Genomic DNA, 23798 nt, shown 5'->3' on the forward strand with positions numbered 1-23798 from the left:
ATCATGACCTGAGCTGAAGGCAGATGTTTACCCGTTTACCCGTTTAACCAACTGAGCCACCCAGGCACCCTACCCTTGAGCTCTTGAGGCTGGTGTTTCTGGAATAAATTAGCGTTTGAATTGGCAAACTGAGTAAAGTGAACAACCCTTCCCAGTATGGGTGAGTATCATCTAATCCACTGAGGGCAGAGGAAGGATAAATTTACTTCCTCTGTTTGGGCTAGGACATCCATTTCTCCTGCCCTTGGATTGGAACTCCTGGTTCTCAGGCCTTTAGCTTTGGACTGGGACTTACACTATCAGTCCCACCTGGTTCTCAGGCCTTTGGACCCAGACTGAATTACACCACCAGTTTTCCTGGTTCTACAGCTTGCAGAAGGCATAATATGGGATTCTTAGCCTTCATAATCACATGAGCCAATTCCTAGAATAAATCTCTCATATATATTCCATACACACACACACACATATTCCATTTCTCTGGAGAACCCTGACTAATATACCAGTACTTAGAGGGAAATTCATAGCACTGAATGCATATATTATTTTATTTATTTATTGAGAGAGAGAGGGAGAGAGGGAAGAAGGGAGGAAGGGAGAGACAGAATCTTAAGCAGGCTCCAAGCCCAGTGCGGAGCCCAATGTGGGGCTTGAGCGCATGACCCTGAGATCATGATCTGAGACAAAATCAAGAGTCAGATGCTTCCCAGATGCCCCTGAATGCATATATTAGAAAAGAAAAAAGCTCTAAAACCAATAATCTAAGCTTCCACCTTAAGAAAAACTAGAAAAAGAAGAGCAAATCTGTCATCGCACACTGAAGTAAAGTTCTCAGATACCAGTCCGAATGGCTCTGCAGGGCTGCCTCTGCAAGGGAGAGTCGCAGCAGCTGAACCCCACACATAGCTTTTGTTTTATTTTTTATCAGAAAAGCAAGGACAGATGCCTCCAGGCGTGGGAAAGGAGTACAAAGGGATGGCAAATGAAGCAGGCTTGCATTTTCCCCTATGCGTAGGCATGCAGGGAGTCAGTCATGGGATAAGGGAGGAGTGGGATGTTTGGGCTGGCAATCACCAGGTGCAGAAAGCGGAGCCTGAGGGTTACACTCCTTCATAGCTCCTAACTTATGCCCTGTCCCTGGGGATCATGGGATCCTGCTCCTACGGGGCCATTGCGTTCAACAGTCTGCGAACAGGAACACTGCTGATGTTTCAGCTGCTTCCACAATCACTCCTTTGGGTTTATAATATATTTTCTAAGAAAAACTCCACAAGATCAAATCCAAAGTCAGCAGAAGAAAAGAAATAATAAAAATTCGTATTACATCATAAGTTACTTACATTGAAAACAGGAAATCAACAAAACCAAAAACTGGTTCTCTGAAAATATCACTAAAGTTGATAAGGCCCCACTGAGCAGGGAGCCGAATGCAGTTCGCAGTTCCCTTCCAGGACCCTGGGATCATGACCTCAGCCAAAGGCAGAAGCTCAACCAACTAAGCCACCCAGGTGCTCCTAATATCATTCTTAATAATGAGAAACTAGAAGCTTTTCTATTAAGATCAGGAACAAGGCAAGGATGTCCTCTATCACCACTCCTTTTCAACATTGTACTGGAAGTCCTAACTAATGCAGTAAGGGAAGAATAGGAAATAAAAAGCATACTCACTGGGAAGGAAGAAACAAAGCTGTCTTTGTTTGCAGATGACCTAATTGTCTATGTACAGAATCTGAAAGAATTGCCTAAAGCTTCCTGGAACTAGGGAGTGATTATGGCAAGGTTGCAGGAAACAAGGTGAATATCAAAAGTCAATTGCTTAACAATAAAAAAAAGTTTAAAAAAAAAAAAGTCAATTGCTTTCCTATATATTAGCAAGAAACAAGTAGAATTTGAAATTAATAAAACACAATACAATTTACATTAGCACCCCCAAAATGAAATACTTTGGTATAAATCTAACAGAAATGTCTAAGATCTATGTGAGGAACACTACAAAACTCCGATGAAAGAAATCAAAGGAGAACTAAATAAATGGAAAGATATTCCATACTGATGGCTCAGAAGACTCATTATTGTCATGATCAGTTGTTCCCAACTTGCTTTATAGTTTCAATGCAATCCCAATCAAAATCCCAGTAAGTTATTTTGTGGGTAGCAAGAAATTGACTCTAATGTTTATATGGAGAGGCAAAAGACCCAGAATAGCCAACACAATATTGAAGGAAAAGAACAAAGTCAGAGGATTGACACTATGTGACTTACTATAAAGCTACACTAATTAAGACAGTGTGGTGTTGGTGAAAGAATAAATAGACCCACCTAAATACAGTCAACTGATCTTTGACAAAGGAGCAAAGGCAGTACAGTGGAGGAAGATTATCTTTTCAACAAATGGTACTGCAGTAACTGGACATCCACCTGTAAAAAAAAAAAACCTGGCCTTCTTCTGCCGCTCCTGGTGCTGCTTGTGTGCTCGTTCGGTGCGGACCTGGTACCTCTTTTGTGAAGCGGCAGCTGAGGAGACTCCGGCGCTCGCTATGGCCGACGAAAAGCCCAAGGAAGGAGTCAAGACTGAGAACAATGATCATATTAATTTGAAGGGTTTGTCAATGAGGCAGATCAGATTCCGATTTGATGGGCAGCCAATCAATGAAACAGACACACCTGCACAGTTGGAAATGGAGGATGAAGATACAATTGATGTGTTCCAGCAGCAGACAGGAGGTATCTACTAAAAAGGGAACCTGCTACTTTACTCCAGAACTCTGTTCCTCCAGACCAAGAAGACATTCTCAATTAGGAGGCCGCAATTTGGTTCCACCACATCCTGACTACTACAGTATAGTTTTCTCTATTCTTTCATTTTCCCCTTCCCCATTCCTTTATTGTACATAAAGTAACTGTGTATGTGCACAAGCATATTGCATTTTTTTTTTTAACTAAATGGCCAATGGTATGTTTTGATCGACATCAAATGGAGATGGGATGGGGGAAAATACTGCTTCTGTGAAAATACCCTCTCTCTCCATTAGTGGCATGCTCAGTCAGCTCTTATCTTTATATTCCAGTAAGTTATTTTGCTCTCACTGTTTAACAAAAAAAGAACAACATAAAAATCCTTGCATACCTTGTTCGATTGGAGAATTTTCATGTTTTTCATTTATCATTGTAAAACCAAGGACAATTTTATAACTTTTTTGTACGTAGCTGTTACATGTAGGGCAATCTGTCTTTAAGTAGGGATAAATTACTCTAAAAGAAATGAATCCTAGATAGTTTTCCCTTCAAGTCAAGCGTCTTGTTGTTTAAATAAACTTCTTGTTTAAAAAAAAAAAAAACCTGAATCTAGGGGCACCTGGCTGGCTCAGTCAGTACAGCATGCAACTCCTGACCTTGGGGTTTTGAGTTCAAGCCCCACGTTGGGCATAGAACTTACTTAAATGAAAATGAATCTAGACACAGAACTTACACCTTTCGCAAAAGTTAACCTAAATGGCTCACAGAACTAAATGTGGGGCACCTGGGTGGCTCAGTCAGTTAAGCAGCTGACTCTTGATTTCGGCTCAGGTCGTGATCTCAGGGTTGTGGGATCCAGCCCCACGTTGGGCTCCGCGCTCAGCACAGAGTCTGCTTGTCCCTCTCCCTGCCCCTTTCCCCACTCTCTCTAATTAATAAATAAAGAAACTAAATATAAAATGCAAAACTACGAAGTTTTTAGAAGTTAAAATAGGAAAAATACAGATGACCTTGCACAGAGTGATAACTTTTAGGTACAACTCTAGGCAGGATCTATGAAAGAAAGAATTGATAAACTGGACTTCATCAAAATTAGAATGGTCTGTTCTGTGAAAGACACTGTTAAAAGAATGAAAACACAAGTCACAGACTGGGAGGAAATGTTTGCAAAAGACATATCTGATAAAGGACAGTTATCCAAAATATACAAAGAACTCTTAACACTCAACAAATAGAAAATGACCTGATTAAAAAATGGGCAGAAGATCTAAACAGACACCTCACCAAAGAAGATACAAAGATGGCAGATAAGCATATGAAAATATGCCCCACATCATATGCCACCAGCAAAATGCAAATTAAAAGAAGAGATACCACTATACACCTATTGGAATGGCCCAAATCCAGAAAACTGAAAACACCTTATGTTGATGAGGATGTAGCAACAGGAACTTTTCATTGTTGCTGGGAATGCAAACTGGTACAGTCACGTTGGAAGAGAGTTTGGTGGTTTCTTAGAAAACTAAACATATTCTTACCACACAAACAAGTGATCATACTTCTTGGTATTTATTTAAAGGAAGTGAAAAGTGTGTCCACACAAAAACCTGCACATGGATGTTTTTGGCAGCTTTATTCCTAATTGCCAAACTTAGAAGCAACCAAGATATCCTTCAGTAGATGAATGGATAAACATTGTCTGGTACATCCAGACAATGGAATATTGTTTGATGCTAAAAAGAAATAAGCTGTCAAGCCATGGAAAGACATCGAGGAAACTTGAATGTATATCGCTGGGGCGCCTGGGTAGCTCAGTCGTTAAGCGTCTGCCTTCGGCTCAGGTCATGATCCCAGGGTCCTGGGATCCAGCCCCGCATCGGGCTCCCTGCTCAGCGGGAAGCCTGTGTCTCCCTCTCCCACTCCCCCTGCTTGTGTTCCTGCTCTTGCTACCTCTCTCTCTGTGAAATAAATAAATAAAATCTTAAAAAAATTATTAACAAAATGCATATCGCTAAGTAAAAGAAGTCAATCTGAAGAGGCTACATATTGTATGAGTCCAACTATACGATGGTCTTGAGAAGGCAAAAAAACCAACGGAGATCATGTAAGGATCACTGGAGGCCAGCAGTTGCGGGTAGGGCAGGATAAGTTGGCAGAGCCCAGAAGGATTTTAGGGCAGTAAAATTACACTGTATGACACTATAATGGTGGATATATGTCATATATTTGTCAAAACCCATAGAATATACAATAGCAAGAGTGAACCCTAATGTAAACTAAGGACTTTGGGTGATAATGATGTGTCATTTCTTGTATGTTCATCAAAGGTAACAAGAGTACCACTCTGGTGGGAGATGTTGATAATGGGAGGTTTATGCATGTGTGGGGGCAGGTGGTGTATGGGAAATCTCTGTATCTTCTGCTCAATATTGCCGTCAACCTAAAACTGCTCTAAAAAATAAAGTGTATTAAAAAAATAAAGACATTCATTTTTGACTTAAAAAAACTAAAGAATAAAGAAAAGAATTACTGACTTTTCAACTCATTTTATGATGCTAATGTGATATCAATAGCAAAACCTGATAAAGATACTAAGAAAACTATATAGACCAAACTCAAGACCCTGAGATCATGACCTGAGCCAAAATCAAGAGTTGAATGCTTAAATGACTGAGCCACCCAGGTGCCCCCGTATTTCTTGATATATTCTGGATGTAAACCCTTTTGAGGTTGTCTGGATGAATAAGCCTCTACAAGAGAACCTCCCAGTTTCTGGGAGCACTGCATCAGGTTTCCACACCCCCTAGCAGATGAACACTCTCAGTATTTGGATTCTGGCCTGGGATGAGGTAGACCTCAGATTCTATTTATAGATCACTGAGGTTGGGAGACATTAGAGAATAAACTCTTCTTCCTTCCCTCTATACAGATTCATTGCCAAACAGAACAGTTCTCTTTCCTTAAAGTGCCCATAGCTTGAAGTCTGACTTGTATAACAAGTTATGTAAGTTTTCTTTAAAAAAGAAAAAAGGTAAGGGGTGCCCGGGTGGCTCAGTTGGTTAAGCGTCCGACTCTTGATTTTGGCTCAGATCAAGATATCTCAGGGTTGTGAGATCAAGCCCCGTATCAAGCCCTGTGTTGGGCCTTCAGACTCAGTGGGGAGTCTACTTAGGATTCTCCCTCTCTCTCTCTGCCCCCCTCCCCCGCTCATACTCTATCTCTCTCTAAAATAAATAAATAAAATCTTTTAAAAAAAGAAAAAAGGTAAAAATAGGCGTTATAGAAGGAAAAACAGGTAAATGGGGAAAAAAAGCTACACTGAAAATCTCATCAGGTGTTTTATCTAATTTTTTTTTAAAGGGCTTGAATTTGAACTTCATCAAGTATATTAGCATCCAGTCCAGTAAAGACGATTGAAATGACTACATTGGATCGGAGACTCAGAGACTTGAAAGAAACCAATGTGTTGTCTTTATATAATATTTTTTTGTTGCTTTTTCCTTTATGCAATGTTTTCCTTTGTTTTTGACAAGGAGCAACTGTGGGTTTTCTTTATTTAAAGCAACTTTGAATGGTTGTTTTGGTTTTAGAAATGGTTTTGTAAATCTTTTCAGTTTGAAATGATACTCCCTTCCAACAGAAATGGGGTTTGAGCATTCTGCCTTGTTGGGGATTGGAATGAATTAGGACTTTTGTAATCAACAGAACATGTTTTGGAATAGCACAAGCAAAAAAGGTTTTCTTTTATAAAGGTCCAAGGATATTTAACAGAATGAGAGGATGTTAATGCAGTATGTTCTTGGGAACAAACTGGGTGCAGAAAGTATTATCTTTGATTTGCTTCTGAACCTCTGCTTTATTGTGCAATCTGAAGCCAACTACCATGGTTTCCATTTGTTAGATGCCAGTAGCCCTCTCATTCATATCTGTTCTCTTCAACAGATGTGCCAGACTACAGGGCCACTTAGTCCACATTACAAATTCTTGGGAAGGAATCTAATTGGGTTCAGCTTGGGTCAGGGGCTTATCCACAGAGCAATCAACTGTGGCCTGGGGGGACAGGGTGCACCATGTGAATGAGGCTTCTCTTTCTGCTAAATTATGGTTGACAAGTGGAGGCAGACCGAACTCGCTACCTAATTTGTGGGGCCCTGTGCAAAATGAAAATACAGGGCTCCCTTGTTCAGAGATTATTAAGGATTTCAAGATTGCAACAGCAGAACAGTAAACCAAGGGTGGGACCCTTCTAAGCGTAGGGCCCTGGATTACTGCACAGGTCTCATGCCAAGAGGCTGCTCCACGCTCTGGACCTGGAGGAAGAGCCTCCAAAATGAATTTCTAGACTCCATATGTCGAAACTTGGAATAAGGGATTCTTGTTTTTGGAATTCATAACTTAGACTAAGGGAAACCTCCACCCCCCTCCACTTCTTTATCTTCTTCTCAGATCCAGTAACTTTATGTGGAATGGCTTGAGTGTGAATAAGTTGGTTTTTTAAGTCTTCTGTATCTTCCTTTCTATTATGAGGCAATGATCTGGAAGGTTGTACAAAGTGTGCATTTGACTTGGGTCAGTCATCCTCATAAGAGTTGATGAAGAAGGAGTTAATGTCCTTTTTTAAAAAAAGCTTTTTACCAACCCCCCCCACCTTTTTACCTTGAATTATTTTAGACTTACAGAAAAGTTGCAAATATAGTCTTGAGAGTCTTCATACATCCCTCCCGCATCTTCCCCTAATGTTAACGTCTTACATAACTATAGTACAATTGTCAGAACCAAAAAAATTAACGTTGGTACAATACTACTAACCAAAGACCTTTCTTGAATTTTATCAGCTTTTTTGCTCATGACTTTTTCTTATTCTAGGCTCCTGACCAGATCCCACACGGCATGTAGTTATTTCTCCTTGGTCTCATGCAGTCTGTAAAAGCTCCTTTGACTTTGTCTTTCATGACTTTGACTTTTTTGAAGACTACCGATCAGTTATTTTGTCAAATGTCCCACAATTTGGGTTTGTCTGACATTTTCTTATGATTAAGCTGAACGTTACGGGTAACATTGTGTCCTCAGCGCATTGTATCAGGTTCATGATTTTGCTTTGTCTTGTTACTGGTGATGTTGACCTTTATCACCGGACCAAGGGATCAGGTGGCTTCGGCTAGATTTTGCACTGTAAAACTACTATCTTTCCCTTTGTAGTTAATAGATATCTTGCAGGAGATATTCTGAGACTATGCAAATTCTGCTTCTCTTCAAACTTCTGCCCACTCATTTTTGCACTCATCAATGGCGCTTGTGTGCGACAATTACTAGTGTTTAGCTAATGGAAGTGTTCTCTGTAGTTCTTCTTTTGTCTCTAGGCTTGTGGTATCCAACCGAGGGCTCATGTTAGTTCTTCCCATCCTTTTTAGTGTAGCTATGTTTTTAACTTACAGTAGGTTCACTTAGTATTTATTCCATTTGGGCTCTCTCCACGTCCCAGTTGGTTTTAGTTATTTCTTTACTTTGGGGGTATGGGAAACACTACCATTGTTCTAAGAGTCAGAGCTACACAAATGTATACTCTGAGTATCACTACCTCCTCACTCCTGCTACCCCATTCTCATTTACCTCCCTTTTCCATCTTTTTCCCACCTACCCCCTACAGGAAACCAATCTCCTTAGTTTGTAGTTTATCTTTCCTGTACTGCATTTCTTTTGCACAAACAGACAAATGCAGCATATCTTCTTATATACCCTTCTTTCTTAGGGCAGCATTTGTGCTTTGCATTTTTCACTTAGAAATATGTCTTGGCAACCACTTTCCATCAATTCACAGAGTTCTTCCTCATTTTTTCTAACAGCTGCTGAGTATGACATTGTGTATTGTACCATAAATGTACAAACAGTTAGATTGTTTCCAAAATATTGCAATTACAAATAATACTGCAACAAATAACCTTCTGTGTGTGCCTTTTCCCCATTGTTGGAGAGTATCTTCAAGGGAATGTCATAGACACATATATACGGATATCTATTTCTTTCCTTCCAATCCTTCTCGCCAGAACGGAGAGCTATGTTGATGTTACTGTCTCTTTCATGCTTTGTTTCTTAGCTCCCATGGCTGTAAGCTCTGACAGTAAGCACAGATGGTGGTCATGAGTACATGAGTCCATTTTCTCAGAAAGTCTTCATTCCCTGACTAGGCCAATAATTTGGGTGGCACCCCCAGTCTTGCATTATGGAAATGGTTCTCAACCTTGTTTGAACATGAGAATCACTAAGAATCTTTTAAATATATCAGTGCCTAGGAATGCTCTAGGTAGATTCTGCAATTAATGCAGAATCTCTGGGTGGGGGACTCAGGCATTTGTATTATTCTAAGGTGCCCCAGAAATTGCAATGTGCAGCTTAGGTTGAGAACCACTGGGTTAAATCCTTGAAATGTGACAAAAATCTCCTGGACCTTACCATATTTCCTCTGATTTGAACCAGCTGCCGGAGTGTATCCTGGCTGACTTGGGAGGTGTTCCACTCAGAGAATTCCTGATTTTTACCTGGAGGAGAGGTAAGTACCAGTTGGCTTAATTTAGGAAGATCTGTAAAAGTCTTTAGTGAGATGGAATTTCAACCTAGCCAAGAAATAAGTTTTTTTCAGGTGCCTGGATGGCTTAGTTGTTAAGCATCTGTGGCTCAGGTTGTGATTCTGGGGTCCTGGGATCGAGCCCCGCATCGGGCTCCCTGCTCTGTGGGAGGCCTGCTTCTCCCTCTCCCGCTCCCCCTGCTTGTGTTCCCTTTCTCGCTGTGTCTCTCTCTGTCAAATAAATACAATTTTAAAAAACAAAAATTAAGTTTTTTCTCATATAGAGTCTGAATGACAGCGACAAGTTGCTTCAGGCCAAGAAGGAAGAATGTTAAATTTCCTTTCTCCCCTTCAACACACAAATCAGGGTACCTTCCTTTGTAGTTGGCAGTATTAATAAGCTCCAACTAACACTTGTAAAACAGAGCCCACTGGTTATGCTGTTTTTCATCAAATCAAAAATACCATGACTTATAAGACACACAGTTATCTTATGTAACACTAAATAAGAAAAAGCCCATTGCTAAATAATTACGAGATACAATTAAATAGAAGAGATTTTTAAATGTGGGGACATATTCATATTAGAATTGATGAAGTATAGTAGATCTTTAGCCTAAACCTCTTCTTTGAACTCCAAGTCACTTGAATTTCTCACAGGCTCTTTAAACCTAACATGTCCCATGGGGCGCCTGGGTGGCTCAGTCGGTTAAGCGTCTGCCTTTGGCTCAGGTCATGATCTCAGGGTCTTGGGATGGAGCCCCGCATCATAGTGATCCCTGCTCAGGGGGGAGACTTCTTCTCCCTCTCCCTCTGCCCCTACCCCTGCTTGCACACACACTCTCTCAAAAAAATAAATAAAATCTTAAAAAAAAAAAAAAATGAGCATACCTCTTTTAAAAACCCCCGAAAACCTAACATGTCCCAGTCGGGACTCTCCATCTACCTTGCCAAAGCTGTTCATTTTCCTGCATTCTCTGCCCTGTCAAACGGAGTCCCCCATCAAACTAGAAAAATGGAAGTTGAGCCAGTCTCCTGAAGTTCTTTGCTTTCCACATACAAAAGATCTTTCCCATTCTATCAGTTCTGTCTCTTACCCCTCTCTTGAAAGCACTGCCTTCCTCTTTCCCTCTGTCGTGGCTTTGGGTCAGATCTTCCTCACCTCTCCACAGGATTACTGCCGTGATCCCCTACCTGCTCTCTACTCCTTGAATCAATCCTACTTCACACCGTCCTTGTTTTTCTTCTTAAACATCGATCCGATCACATTATTCCTAGCTTAAATATCCTACAAGACAAATTACTGCCTCCGAAAAACAAGCAAAGTTCACGAACGGGCCACCTCACAGAAGAGAAAAATACACATTGATACATGTGAAAAGTTGCTCATGCTCATCACGAAATAAATGTAACAAAGACAATTCCCCACCTGTGCAACGGGCAGAGTTTGAGAGAACTGATGGTAACGAATGATTACAAGAGTGTGCAGAAGTACTCCTATTTACGGCTGTTGGTAGTCCAATATTTTGGGACGTCGTTTTTGCCACGTTTTGGGTTTGTGAACGAACGCAAACTGCCTCCTGTCTCTGAGCCTCGATTACTGAATTTGGTCAAATGGGGCTGATACCTACCTTAGGGCCTCAAGGAAGTGAAATAATTCTGGGTAAAGTGATCTGTGAATAATAATAGCTAACATTTTACAGGGCGCTTGCTGTTCTAAGGGCTTCATATGTGTTAGCTCATCTAACCTTCACAATAATCCTGAGGGTACTCTCATTATCACCCTCATTTTTACATACAATAAAACATTGCCCAAGGGGCGGGGTTACCAAGGAGTGGAGCTGGGATTACGGACTTTAAATCCACACAGGGGGATGTAGCTCGAGTCCTGTTTTTCCAGAAAGCCTACGCCATTATTTTCCTTCTTAGGATAGCCCACAGAACCCATAGTCAAAACTTGTTTATGTAGCTTTTGCTCTTCGTTAGCAACCACCAACTGGCTTCTCTAATTGCTTTGTGTATCTCATCACAGTCTCGTCTGATAGAGCTCCGGGGACCTCAGCCCACCTCTCATTCCAATTCGTTTTCGGCGTCCTGCTCATTGCTGGGTATACTGTAAACCCTTAGACAGAGGCCTAACAAATGCTATTGTACATTTCCGTGGGACCAAAGGCATAGCCTTACAAATATGAAGTAATTTTCACGAGACTGAAACATACACAGTAAGAAGGCTACATACTGAGGAGTACGCGCCTTGGGGACTAATAGCTCCGCTCCACACCGCAGCACTGCGGGCGAACCCTCCCCGCTTTCCTACGTCCCTCGGACCTTGCCCGGAACCTTTCCTGCGGCATCGGAAGCAACCTGCCCGGACATCGCCCCTGAACACACAACACGGCAAGGACTAGTAGTCTAGCTATATGCCTGAAATTTCTAGCTCACTTACATGATTCGGGAGAAAACGGCTTCAAATTCTTGCACTTTTTAAAGTACTAAATGACGATAACATTTTTGTCCCTTAGTCAATAGCGTCCTCAAATGATTCCGAGGAGTTTGTTCTTTTTTTTTTTTGATTAGGCATTTATATGGACAGCCCACTCGAAACGAACAAGGAAGGCGGGGGAAGAAAGCGGAAGCCGCGGGGTCTTCTAAACCAGAAAGTCTCCGGAGCTTGCGCTAAGCTATTTGCTGCGCCCCCGACTTACACGCTGGTCTCAGAAACAGGCGGGGGGGAAAGGCATCGTTCCTGGAGCTGAGACCAGGTGGCCGGAGTCCTCAGGGATGAACCTCGAGTTGCTGGGTGAGGAGGGCTATGGTTGCGTCTTAGAAAACCCTTTGGTCCTGGAAAGGAGGGAACCCGGGCGGGAGAGACTCAGGCTGCAACCTTAGGGACGTAGTTCTGCTGTGGATCATTGGGCGTTCCTGTTAAGGAGCAGCAACGGGAGGAGGAAGCCCAGCTTCTGCCTAAGCAGAGTGCATTGCCTTTCCCGAGGCTACTTTCATATCAGTGGTGGAGCGGTAGGCACAGTTTGTGACTTCGGTTTGATTACAAGGATCGAAGGTGCTGAAGTAGCCCAGAGCAGGCAGGACCAGAGTTTTTGGAGAAGAAGGAATCTGAGGATGTGAGGCTTGAGGTGAAGCTTGGAAGACTTGTCAGGGGTTTGGGTGCATAGAAAAGTTAGACTGTTTTGTAGAAATACAGGATGCCTAAGGAGGGGAACTTGGAGATCTTCTAGTTGAAGTCCCTCATTGGACAGATGAAAAAAGTCTTAGTGGGTAGTGACTGGAAGGCACTGAGTAAATGGCATAGTTGGCACTGGGATCCAGTTAATCTTGACTTTCTATTTAACTCCTCAACTACCGGGGACGGTGTGTAAAACACTGAGAACTACAGAAGCAGTTGCTTTTTGTCACCCTTTCTGTGAGTCATTTCCTCCCTGTCCCTTATCCAAGTTGTTTAAAAGCTTAGGCCCTTTCTTCTAGGTTTTCATTTGGTGTTTAGCGTGATAGCCTAGGGGTGTCTGAGGTTTTCCAGATTCCTAAATGACTTGCTGTAAAGTTAAGTTTCTTTAAAAAAAAAAAAAACACACAAACAAAACTCAGAAGTTCTACTGGATGTTAAAAGGGCTGCAAAGATTTTAAAGAATTTAAGGAGCTTTTTGTAAAGCAAGGAGATTAAGGTGATTATCTAAATAGCCATAATATATTGCAGAACATAGGTCTTTAAGGGTCATTACCAAGTGCTAAGAACATTTAGAAGAGGGAGTGAATGTCTTTGAGGCAGGGGAAGAAGGGTATCCAGGAACAAAAAATCTATGGAGAAGTTGGAGTTTTGAGTGGACCTTTAAGATTAGTAAAATAGTGACAGACTGAAGCATGAAGGTACAAGGAGAAGTGCAGGTTAGGAATGTTTGAGCTAAGACATCAGTGTGAGAACACCTAAAGAATGTTCCTGCTTGGCCACGTTGTGGGTACTGTGAATAAAGGGAAGGCTAAGAGATGCTGTCTGTTCTTTGGAGGCTCTTGAATGCCCAGCTGAAAAGTTTGTGTTTTTTCAGGGAGGTAGGGCAGATCCATTGAAGGGTTTTGACCTGGTAAGTAACTTAATCAGAGCTATGATTTTTATTTTTTTTTTAAGATTTATATGACAGTGGAACGCCTGGGTGGCTTGGTCGTTAAGCGTCTGCCTTTGGCTCAGGTCATGATCCCAGGGTCCTGGGATCGAGCCCCGCGTCGGGCTCCCTGCACGGTGGGGAACCTGCTTCTCCCTCTCCCACTTCCCCTGCTTGTGTTCCCTCTCTCTGTCTCTCTCTCTGTCAAATAAATAAATAAAATCTTTAAAAAAAAAAAAGATTTATCTGACAGCAACATGTCGTTGAGTCTTGGATGGTGTCAAACCACAGTTTGGAGGGCTAGAGTAAATGAGTGATAAAGAAGGCCTGAGCTAGGAAATGGAACGAAGAGACACTGAGGAGGTAGAGTTGACAAAATTTGAGTATTGATTGCGTGTGGTGGTGGTGCCGGTGGTGAGGAACTATGAAGTGAGAATAATGGGAGCCAATGGTGGTATTACTGATAAACTTTTACGGAAATTGGGAAAAGAGAGCATTGGGCATGTGGAGTGTGGATCTGGGGTTCAGGAGGTAGGTTTACATTTATGAGAGAGATGTGTACTTTTCCTGCATGTGGGCTTGTTGAAACCTTGTGAGTGGATGACAAGACCAGGGGAAAAGGTGGGAGGGGCAGAAAGAGAAAACTGCAGAGGGCAGAATCTTGGACAATTACCTATATTTTAGAGTTAAGAGGAGGAATAAATGATAGTAAATTAAGAGTTATATAGTACTTAGTAGCTAGGCAAATTTTTGCATGCTTCTATATATTTATCCATGTAGAGGCGGAAGAGGATACTCGTTGGTGTGTGCTCAGAAGCCAGGTGAAGAGCACTTGAGGCTGAGAGCTGAGAAGGGGCCGCTTGGTATAGGCCTTAGGCACTTGGCACCCCTCAGCAACTTGAGTGGAAGCCAGATTCCAGTCATTTTAGGAAGGTAGGCGGAGTGGAGACCAGAGGTCGACCCTTATTTTTAAAAACTTCAGGGTGGAGGAAAGGTGATAGGCTAGTACATTGAAAGAAGTAGCCCTGGGAAAGGTTTTTCTTGAATGATACAGAAGATTTGGGAGGGTGAAATTTAGGAATATTTAGCATTGGAAGTTTAGACAATTTATTTTTAAAGATTTTATTTATTTGAGAAAGAGCGTGTTGAGGGGGGCAGGAGCAGAGGGAGAGGGACAAGCGGACTGATTCCATGCTGAGTGTGGAGCCTGATGTGGGGCTTGATCCCTTCACCCTGAGATCATGACCTGAACCGAAATCAAGAGTCGACACTTAACTGACTGAGCCACCCAGGCATCCAAAGAAGGTTAGACAATTTAAAAGAAGGCTGGGCCCAGAAATCTACATTTCTATGGAAATGACTGAGGTTTAAAGGAGAAAGTTGATTGCAGATAAAAAGCTTGAAGGAGCAGAAGTGAGTGATTGTGGGAGCATGCATATGAAAGAATATCTGGCCGGATAAAGGAAAGGAATGATAACGTGCTCCTAATGTGAACTCAGGATACTAATTTAAAAATTTCTGCAATCACTTTTGAGCCCTTGCTATGTATCCAACAGTATTCACTGGAGATACAAAGTTAAATAAGAGTTTTTCAGAACTATTTTTACTACAACTCACAGTAAGAAGTCTCTTTTTCTTTTTCTTGAGGGAGAGGACAGGGAGGGGCAAAGGGAGAGAGAGAGATCTTAAGCAGGCTCCATGCCCAGTGCTGAGCCCGATGCGGGGGCTCGATCTCACAATCCTGAGATCGTGACCTGAGCCGAAATCAAGAGTCAGATGCTCAAATGATTGAGCCACCCAAGATGCCCAAGAAATCCGTTTTCTATCACAACTCATCATATATTCAAATATGTATAACTGACTTTCTCAAAATTATACTTAATCCCTGTTATGGCCAGTGTCCTCTGATGTCTTCTGTTCTAATCTATTAAAAACCTTGGGGCTCACTAAATTGATTTATCCACTTATGGTGGGTTGGTTCCTACTGCTTGAAAAACACTGAAATAAGATACAGCCTTTGCCCTGAATAAATATTTAGAACTAGGGGGAGCGAAACATAAATAATTGTGTCTAATATGGAACCGTAATAAGTGAATGCATTATGGGAATTCAGCTGAAAGCAATTAATTCTGCATTGCTGAGGTTGGCAGTAGAATTTGGGGATGATAAGCATCATTTAACCCAGACAGTACAGATAGGGTAGGGTTTTTCCAGAGGAAGTAGTTAGAGAAGGTAATTAGTGCAGAGAAGAGTTGAGGCAAATGTTCTGAGGCATGACTGCATGTGGTATGTTCAAGAAATGGTCAGTGATCTACAGTTGGTGCTTAGGGTGGTTTATGCGAGGTTCTGTACTAGGTGCTGATGGGAAGTTAGCTAAACATGCCGTGGAAAATACTGGTTGGGGCCAGAATGAAATCACTTTTTTAAAAAAATTGTACTTAAAAGTTTAGTATATTGTGGGGTGAGGAAGATTTTTAAGCAGCTAAGTGACAGGTGAGATTTGAGTCTTCAGAAGTTGGCTGTGGCAGCTCAGTGATGGAGGCGAGACTGGAGTCGAGGACGTGTAGTAATTACGGTAGTGAAGGCATCGGATGAGGGTGGGGTGGGATCCGTTATCTAGACACCTGCAAGTTGCATTTCTCTAAAAGAAACGCCACCGACTGTGTCCTCACTTTTTAGATTGAGGAAACAATGGAAACTGCTACTCCGCACCTAACCGTTACAACAGGGAGGAATTGGCTGGAATCGAAAATAATAGGGCCATTGGGAGAAAAGGTCCGTGCAGCTTTAGAGCTCATGATAATCAGGTCTTTAAGGAGGTGGATGTTCAGCAGTGTAGAGAATAGACGTTATTCCATGTCAGGATACCAGGAGGAAGAAGGCTGGAAAGGCCTGCAAGCTGAAGGGCAGTTTGGAGAAAGGATCTTCACAGGACAGAAAGGAGGAGGCCCCTTGGGGAACCTGGTGTGGCTGCGCTGGAAGCAGGGTGAACTCGGATTCCAGAAGGGCGGCTACAAAGAAAGGGCGCATAGCTGAAGTGAAGGTCTAAGCGGGCACAGGCTTGGAAGAACAGTGTCAGGAAAATTAATGTGGTGGAAGGCCAGGATTGTAAAAGTGAGGCAACTAGAAAGGATTTGTAACATTGTGTGGAGAGTGAAGAGTAAAAAAAGTTTCCTGCTTGGTTGGGCTCGTTGGTGTAATACCAAAAATTATTCATTCAGCACTCAGCAAAGACCTTTTGTGTGCCTCCTGTGGGCTTTATTGGCAGAGGGGAGGTGGGAAGCTTCTAATTTTTCTTTTGTCTTTTCTGGGGAAAAGGATGGTTTTTTGGAACAAATAAAGTGAACGCTGGTTGTTGCCAAGAAAAACCCTCAATAGGTGGAGATTTTAGGTAGGTCACTTAGCTCACTTCTCTTGGTTGAATTACATTCCTTGGCCGTGATGGAGTAACTGGTGGTGATCTTTGAGATTTGTGGAGAGAAAGGAAGATGTACTGAAGGAAAGCAGATGGACACATTTTGACTTTCAATAAAGGGTGGGTGTGTTGTGTTTTACAGATGATAAGACTAATAACCTTGAGGTCAGATTTGGGCAAGATTCTAGAGGCTTTTTAGTGTAGTTAAGAGTATGGTTTCTGGGTCAGGTTCCAATTTTGCTGGTTTTTAACTGTGTGAAGTTGGGAAGTGACTTAACCTTGAAGCCTAACTTTATCTGTGAAATGGAATGTAATAGTGTCACTGAACCAATGGGAGTTTGCTCCTTGGTGAGTCACAGATATACCAGATGGAGTTGGTGCACAAAATAAACTTTATTTGAAGCAAGTAAGGAGATCATGGAGAATAACTTCCAAAACTATGACTCTCTGAGCAAGCGTGAATGGGTTCCTTCTATTTACGGTTAGGATGAATACTTAGTTGGGAAGCCTTGTCCTTGCATGTAGAGGTGAACAGAAGGCCACATAAGCGCCTTAAGGAAACCTGCTATACATACATTGTTACGTAAATGAAGCTTGTGCTCCTCGTCTGGCAGAGATTTTAGTATTATAATGAGGTAGAGGTAGTTGGAGGTCACTCCATGGTCCTTCTGCATAGGCACCAGGCAAGGGTTATACTCAAACTGGTCTGGGTGGTCTGGCCCCTGCTGCTTGAGGGGTGGTTTCAGTTTCCTTTTGCCTGAGTGAAGAGATCAATGGGAAAGAGGAGCTTAAGGAAGAATGTGGGACAGAGGTTGGTGAGTACAAGCAGGTGGGCAGTAAAGGTCAGGTCTTGGGGTCTAGCTGCTGACAGCAGTAGTCACTAGTGAATTGAGAGGACTGAATGGGAATATATGAAAGACCTCAGTACAGAGTCGGAAACATCAGCATTCAATAAGTGGTAGCTGCTAATGATAAATACAGGTTTGAGCACTGGAGAGAAATGATGAGCCACTGTGAGTTTAAGTCTGGAAATCTCATTGTGGTTCTAATTTCTTGCTTTTCAAATGAACAAATACAACACATATTTATCACAACAGTGGAAACAGTTCAAACACGCATACAGAAAAAACTCTTTCTCCCCTTCTCCGAATGGTAACTGTCTAGAGTTTATCCTTTTATAGCTTACTTCTTGCTCACACAAACATTTAAACAAATTTATTAGGGCTTTGTTTTTGCCTTTTTACAGAAATAGAACCTTTTTATACACATTATTTGAAACTTGCTTTATTCACTTAACACTGTAGGATACTATGCCTACACATTAGGAGATAATAGATCTAAAAGTAGATTTTAATGCATTCATGTGGGTACACAGGATACATAATTTTAACAGTAAAATTTCCATGCTTTTTAAAAAAATGGTCTTTTTTTCCATTGCTGCCTCCTTTTTGTTGGTAATCCCATGTATTTCCTACCATATTTTTCTCTGTGCTTATATATACTTGTGTGTGTGTGCATGCGCACACGCACATGATAATAAAAAATGAGATTATATAATATACACTTTGTGTTTTGCCTTTTTTTCTACTTAGTAACACCAATGCAAATTTCTCTAAGGGAATTAGCATAATTTATTAGTATTTTTATTTGAATACAATGTAATTTATTCATCCATTCCACTATTAATGGACATTTACTTTGTTTCCAGTTTGGGTAAGTTTTCTTTGTTTTTTCGCCACCAAGAACAGTACTTGAAATATTTGTACTTCTATCTCACTGTTGTGTTTACATCTATGGAGATTAGATTTCCAATTGTAGGATGGCTGAAGTAAGGACTGTATGTGTTTTGCTTTAATTTTTTATTTTATTTTTTTAAATATTTATTTATTAATGAGAGAGAGAGAGAGAGAGAGAGGCAGAGGCAGAGGGAGAGGGAGAAGCAAGCTCCCCGCCTAGCGGGAAGCCGGATGCGGGACTCGATCCCAGGACCCTGGGATCATGACCTCAGCTGAAGGCAGACGCTTAACCATCTGAGCCACCCAGGCGCCCCTTTGTTTTGCTTTTAATAGATGCTGTCAGGTCCATTTTCCAAAAGGCTATAACAATTCCCATTTTTACAGGTAAGGTGTAAAATGTCCCTTTGCCCTCCCCTCCATCCCCAGGTGTTCTCTCCCTAAATTTTCCTTTTTTTTTTTTTTTTTTAAGATTTTATTTATTTAAGAGAAATAGAGCAGGAGCGCAAGAAGGGGGAGAGGCAGAGGGAGAAAGGGAGAAGCAGACCCTCTGCTGAGCAGGGAGCCTAATGCGGGGCTCAATCCCAGGCCCCTGGGATCATGACCTGAGCTGAAGGCAGACGCTTAACCGACTGAGCCACCAACGTGCCCCTAAATTTATCTGTTTGTTGGATGAAAGTGGCGTCTCCTCTTTATTTCTCCAACTACAGCTGAGTTTGATTACATTTTCCTGTTTAGAGGCCATCTGATTTTGTTCTTCTGTGACTTGTTTATTCATGTTCTTTTTGTCTTTTGGGTTTTTTCTTACTGATGTATAAACTTGCTTTGTAATACAGGTATCAACTCCTATCAGTCATCTGCCTTGAAAATTTGTTTCTAAATCTTGACTGTTTATGGGAGCTTTTGCCATGCAAAATGTTCAATTTTTATTTAATTAAACCTATTTCTCTTTTCTTTTGGTGTTCCTCACTTGGTTAAGGTCTCCCTACCCTAGATTATACATGTATGTAGTCTCCTAGATTTTCTTCTAAGATTTTTGTTCTTTTAAACTTTAATTTACCAGGGCACCTGGGTGGCTCAGTCGTTAAGCGCCTGCCTCCGGCTCGGGTCATGATCCCAGGACGAGACCCTAATTGTGCTCCCTGCTCGGTGGGAAGCCTGTTTCTCCCTCTCCCATTCCCCCTGCTTGTGTTCCCTCTCTCGCTGTGTCTCCCTCTGTCAAATAAATAAAATCTTAAAAAAATAAAAAAAATAAAAACCTTAATTTACCTGAAATTTATATGTAATATGAGAGGAATTATAACTTTTTCCTCCTTCCAGATGGTCACTTGTCATTCCCTATGTGTTAAAGAAATCTTCCACTAAATTGAAATGCCACCTTTATTACATATCAGCAGCCTTACAGTACATTTAGAATTTTTTTTTCACATTTGTCTTTATTCCATCTGGAATTATGTAAAATTTATTTTTAGGGAAAACCATTAAGTTTTCCCATCCCAGAATGTAGATTGTCTTTTCATTTATTTAGATTTTATGGCCTTACCTAAGATTTTATAGTTTTCTTCATACATGTCTGTGTCTTCTTTATTACCTTATTACCTATTCCTTAAATATTTTATATGTTTGTAGCCATTCTGAATGGAATTTTTCCTTGTATTTCCATTTTTGGATAGTAATTGCTAATGTAAAGAAAAGCTATTAGTGTTTGAATATTTTTCTTGTAGTAAGCCACCTTACCCTATTTTCTTATTTTTTAAAAAAGTTTAAGTAATCTCTGCACCCAACGTGGGGCTGGAACTCATGACCCTGAGATCAGGAGTTGCTAGCTCTTCTGACTGAGCTAGGCAGGAGCCCCTTCCCTATTTTATTATTAATTTAAATAGTTTTCTTATTAGAGTCTCTTGTGTTTTCTGGGTATTCAAGGATGGCAAAAGAGAAATAGTTTTATCTCCTTATATTCAGTGGTTAAGCCAGTTATTTCATTTCTTTATTTTTTTTCTTTTCTTTATTTATTTGACATAGAGAGACACAGCGAGAGAGGGAACACAAGCAGGGAGAGTGGGAGAGGGAGAAGCAGGCTTCCCGGAGCAGGGAGCCCGATGCGGGGCTCGATCCCAGGACCCTGGGATCATGACCTGAGCTGAAGGCAGCTGCTTAACGACTGAGCCACCCAGGTGCCCCAGTTATTCCATTTTCTTATTCCATTGACTGGAACCACCAAGATGATATTACCTAATGATATGTCCCTTCCTAGTTGCTGATATGAATTGAAATGGTTTCAATATTTCATCTTTTTGAATGATAATTGTGTTTTTGATAGATTTTGTCATTTATTGTAGTCCTCTCTTATTAGAAGTGATTATGGAGTTTTAGCAAATGTGTTTTCAGTATCTACTGATAGGATTGTGTGGCCGTTATATAAACATTCTTGACTAAGGATGTACATTAGAATGCATTGTGCCCTGAAGGTGTTTAGAGTGCCCTTGCCATAACCCTGTTCCTTGTTTTTCCTGCTATATAGTAATGTCTTCTTACATGGTACAAGAACAAACTTCAGATGCTTTGTGTTTGGAATTTGGTTATAATTGTATATGCTGTTAGAAGTTACTTTGCAAGTCTGCAGAGTATAAAAGAGAAACCATTTATGTTGAGAAAATTCTTCTCTTTTTTGTATTGTCTCTGAGGGTTTGGTGTCAGTTATGTTGGCTTTATAAAACACTATAGTGTTTTTTCTGCTCAGAATAGCTTGAATAACGTAGTAATTATCTGCAGCTTGAGGTTAGGAGAAACTGCTCTTAAAACCTTTATGGGTCTGCTCCCCCCCCCACTTTGAATGGTATGTCTTTAACAACCTTTCAGTGTGTTTTTTACTCATTGATCCAGTCAAGGATTTTTCTTCTGTAATCAGTTTTGGAAATGTATGTTTTTGGGGCGCCTGGGTGGCTCAGATGGTTAAGCGTCTGCCTTCGGCTCAGGTCATGATCCCGGGGTCCTGGGATCGAGTCCCGCATCAGGCTCCCTGCTCCTTGGGAGCCTGCTTCTCCCTCTGCCTCTCTCTCTCTCTCTCTCTCTCTGTCTCTCATGAATAAATAAATAAAAAGTTTAAAAAAAGAAGGAAATGTGTGTTTTGCTATAGAAGCCACTCATGTTTTTTGTATCAAGTGTATTATGAAGTTAAATCTCTGACGAGGGTTTTATTTCTCCTTGGCATCCACATCTTTGGGCATCTTTTTTTCCCCCCTGCGTGGTGTTTAAAACCTAAGAAATCTAATTGTTACATAAAACAGTAGATGGTGGCAAGATGGAGAATATAAAAGTGATTTTGAGCATTCTCTGAGGAAAGGGCCTTGTGTCCCTGTAATCCCGTTTAACAGCAGTCTTGCTCAGGCCCTCCAAAAGAACTGCCCCAGGTTAGCCTAGTCTTTCTTTCTTTTTTTTTTTTTTTTAAGATTTTATTTATTTGACAGAGAGAGACACGGCAAAAGAGGGAACACAAGCAGGGGGAGTGGGAGAAAGAGAGAAGCAGGCTTCCCACTAAGTGGAGAGCCCTATGTGGGACTCGATCCGAGGACCCCGGGATCATGACGTGAGCCGAAGGCAGACGCTTCACGACTGAGCCACCCAGGCGCCCTAGCCTAGTCTTTCTTACGTGTCGCTTTTTCTTTGTGCTCCTTAAACACCTTATTGTAATTCTGTTAACTAGGATGATCCACAAAAAAGAAAAACCCACCCTAAAAACATAAACCAGAAATATAAGGGGTAGTCTGTGTTGAGAGGTGATCATACATTAAAATGGTCCCTGGATTCTGGACTTGCTCAGAATCTTCTATGTGGATTTCCTTTATCTCACTCAACACAGCATGTTGCACTCTGCTCCTTCCCCAGTACTTTATAGTTTCAGGTTGTGTTTTTTGTTTGTTTTTTTTAATTTTTGGATAAATGCTGTTTTTTTTTCTTTTTCTCTTTTGTTCCTCAACCATGTGAATATAGATCTATCTTAACTGATTTGGAAAGATGTATAAGCTAAATTGCTAATGAAACAAGTCACATTGTATGTGTAATGTTTTATTTAAAAACACAACTATAAATATGAACGCTTATACAAATATATGCTTCTATATTTGCTTATACAAATAAGCATATAGAAACATATGGAAGCTTTTACCTTGGTGGTGGGTTGCAGGGAGGAAACGATCGTTTGTTAATTACACATTTCTGTATTACATGTATTACTTCAGTAACTTGAGAATATTTATTTCAAAAACCTCTCGATCTGGGGCACCTGGGTGGCTCAGTCGGTTGGGCTGGGCGTCTGCCTTCTGACCTGGTTGTGAACTCCCGGGCTCCCTGCTTGGTGGGGGGCCTGCTTCTCCCTCTGCCCCTCCCCCCCAGACTCACTCTTTCGTGCTGTCTGAAATGAATAAATAAAATCTTTAAAAATAAAAAAATAAAACCCCTCTATCTGGTTTCAGCATTTCAGTTCATTCTTTCATAATTGAATGCAGTCAGCCACCTTCAATCTGGTTCACATTAGATACATCAGGGTAATTTGGGGACATTTGCTTTTAGTTTCATCTTTTAGTGTTGTTTGTTGTAGGGCGGGTGTTTTTTTTTGATAGGTTTTGTTTTTATTTATTTATTTTTATTTATTTATTTTTTTTAAAGATCTTATTTGACAGAGAGCACAAGCAGGGAGAGTGGCAGGCAGAGGGAGAAGCAGACTCCCTGCTGAGCAAAGGCGCCTGATGCAGGGCTCTATTCCGGGACCCTGGACTGAGCCGAAGGGAGTTGCTTAACCAACTGAGTCACCAGGGTGCCCCTTGATTGGTTTTAATGTTTTCGCTCTAGTTTTTCTTTTCTTTCTTCTTCTTCTTCTTCTTTTTTTTAGTAATTCCTACACCCAACATGGGGCTCAAACTCATGACCCCAAGATCAGGAGTCACATGCTCTTCCAACTGAGCCAGCCAAATGCCCCCACTCTTTAGTTTTCAGTTAATTTTTATAAGTTTTTTTTTTTTTTTTAAGCAGTAGACTTCTTTTTTAAAATGAAATCTGATTTGGATGCCTTATGTGTGAAACAACTTTCATGGATCTGTAGTTCTCAGTATAGTTTAAAAAGCACTGTAATACAATACTTAGGTAATGTTGTTAAGTACATCCTGACAAAGACAGTGTTGCTGCTGATGGGACACTTCTGAGAAGCAGGGGGTAGCATCATGCTGTCATTTGCAGCTTAAGAT

At 41.2% G+C, this 23798-nt stretch overlaps 1 protein-coding gene across 2 annotated transcripts in view; it reads left to right on the plus strand.

Annotated features, from left to right (window-relative positions):
- Positions 1-11951: 11951 nt before the first annotated feature.
- Positions 11952-23798, plus strand: part of RBBP5 (RB binding protein 5, histone lysine methyltransferase complex subunit) — a 37389-nt gene continuing 25542 nt past the window's right edge. For both annotated transcript variants that reach the window (XM_027612383.2, XM_027612384.2), the window contains exon 1: positions 11952-12098. In XM_027612383.2, the coding sequence (XP_027468184.1) occupies positions 12080-12098 (19 nt within the window). In that variant the 5' untranslated portion in view covers positions 11952-12079. The remainder of the gene's footprint in view (positions 12099-23798) is intronic.

This window comes from Zalophus californianus, chromosome 10 (assembly GCF_009762305.2).
Source record: "Zalophus californianus isolate mZalCal1 chromosome 10, mZalCal1.pri.v2, whole genome shotgun sequence".
In the NCBI taxonomy this organism is placed as follows: Eukaryota; Metazoa; Chordata; class Mammalia; order Carnivora; family Otariidae; genus Zalophus; species Zalophus californianus.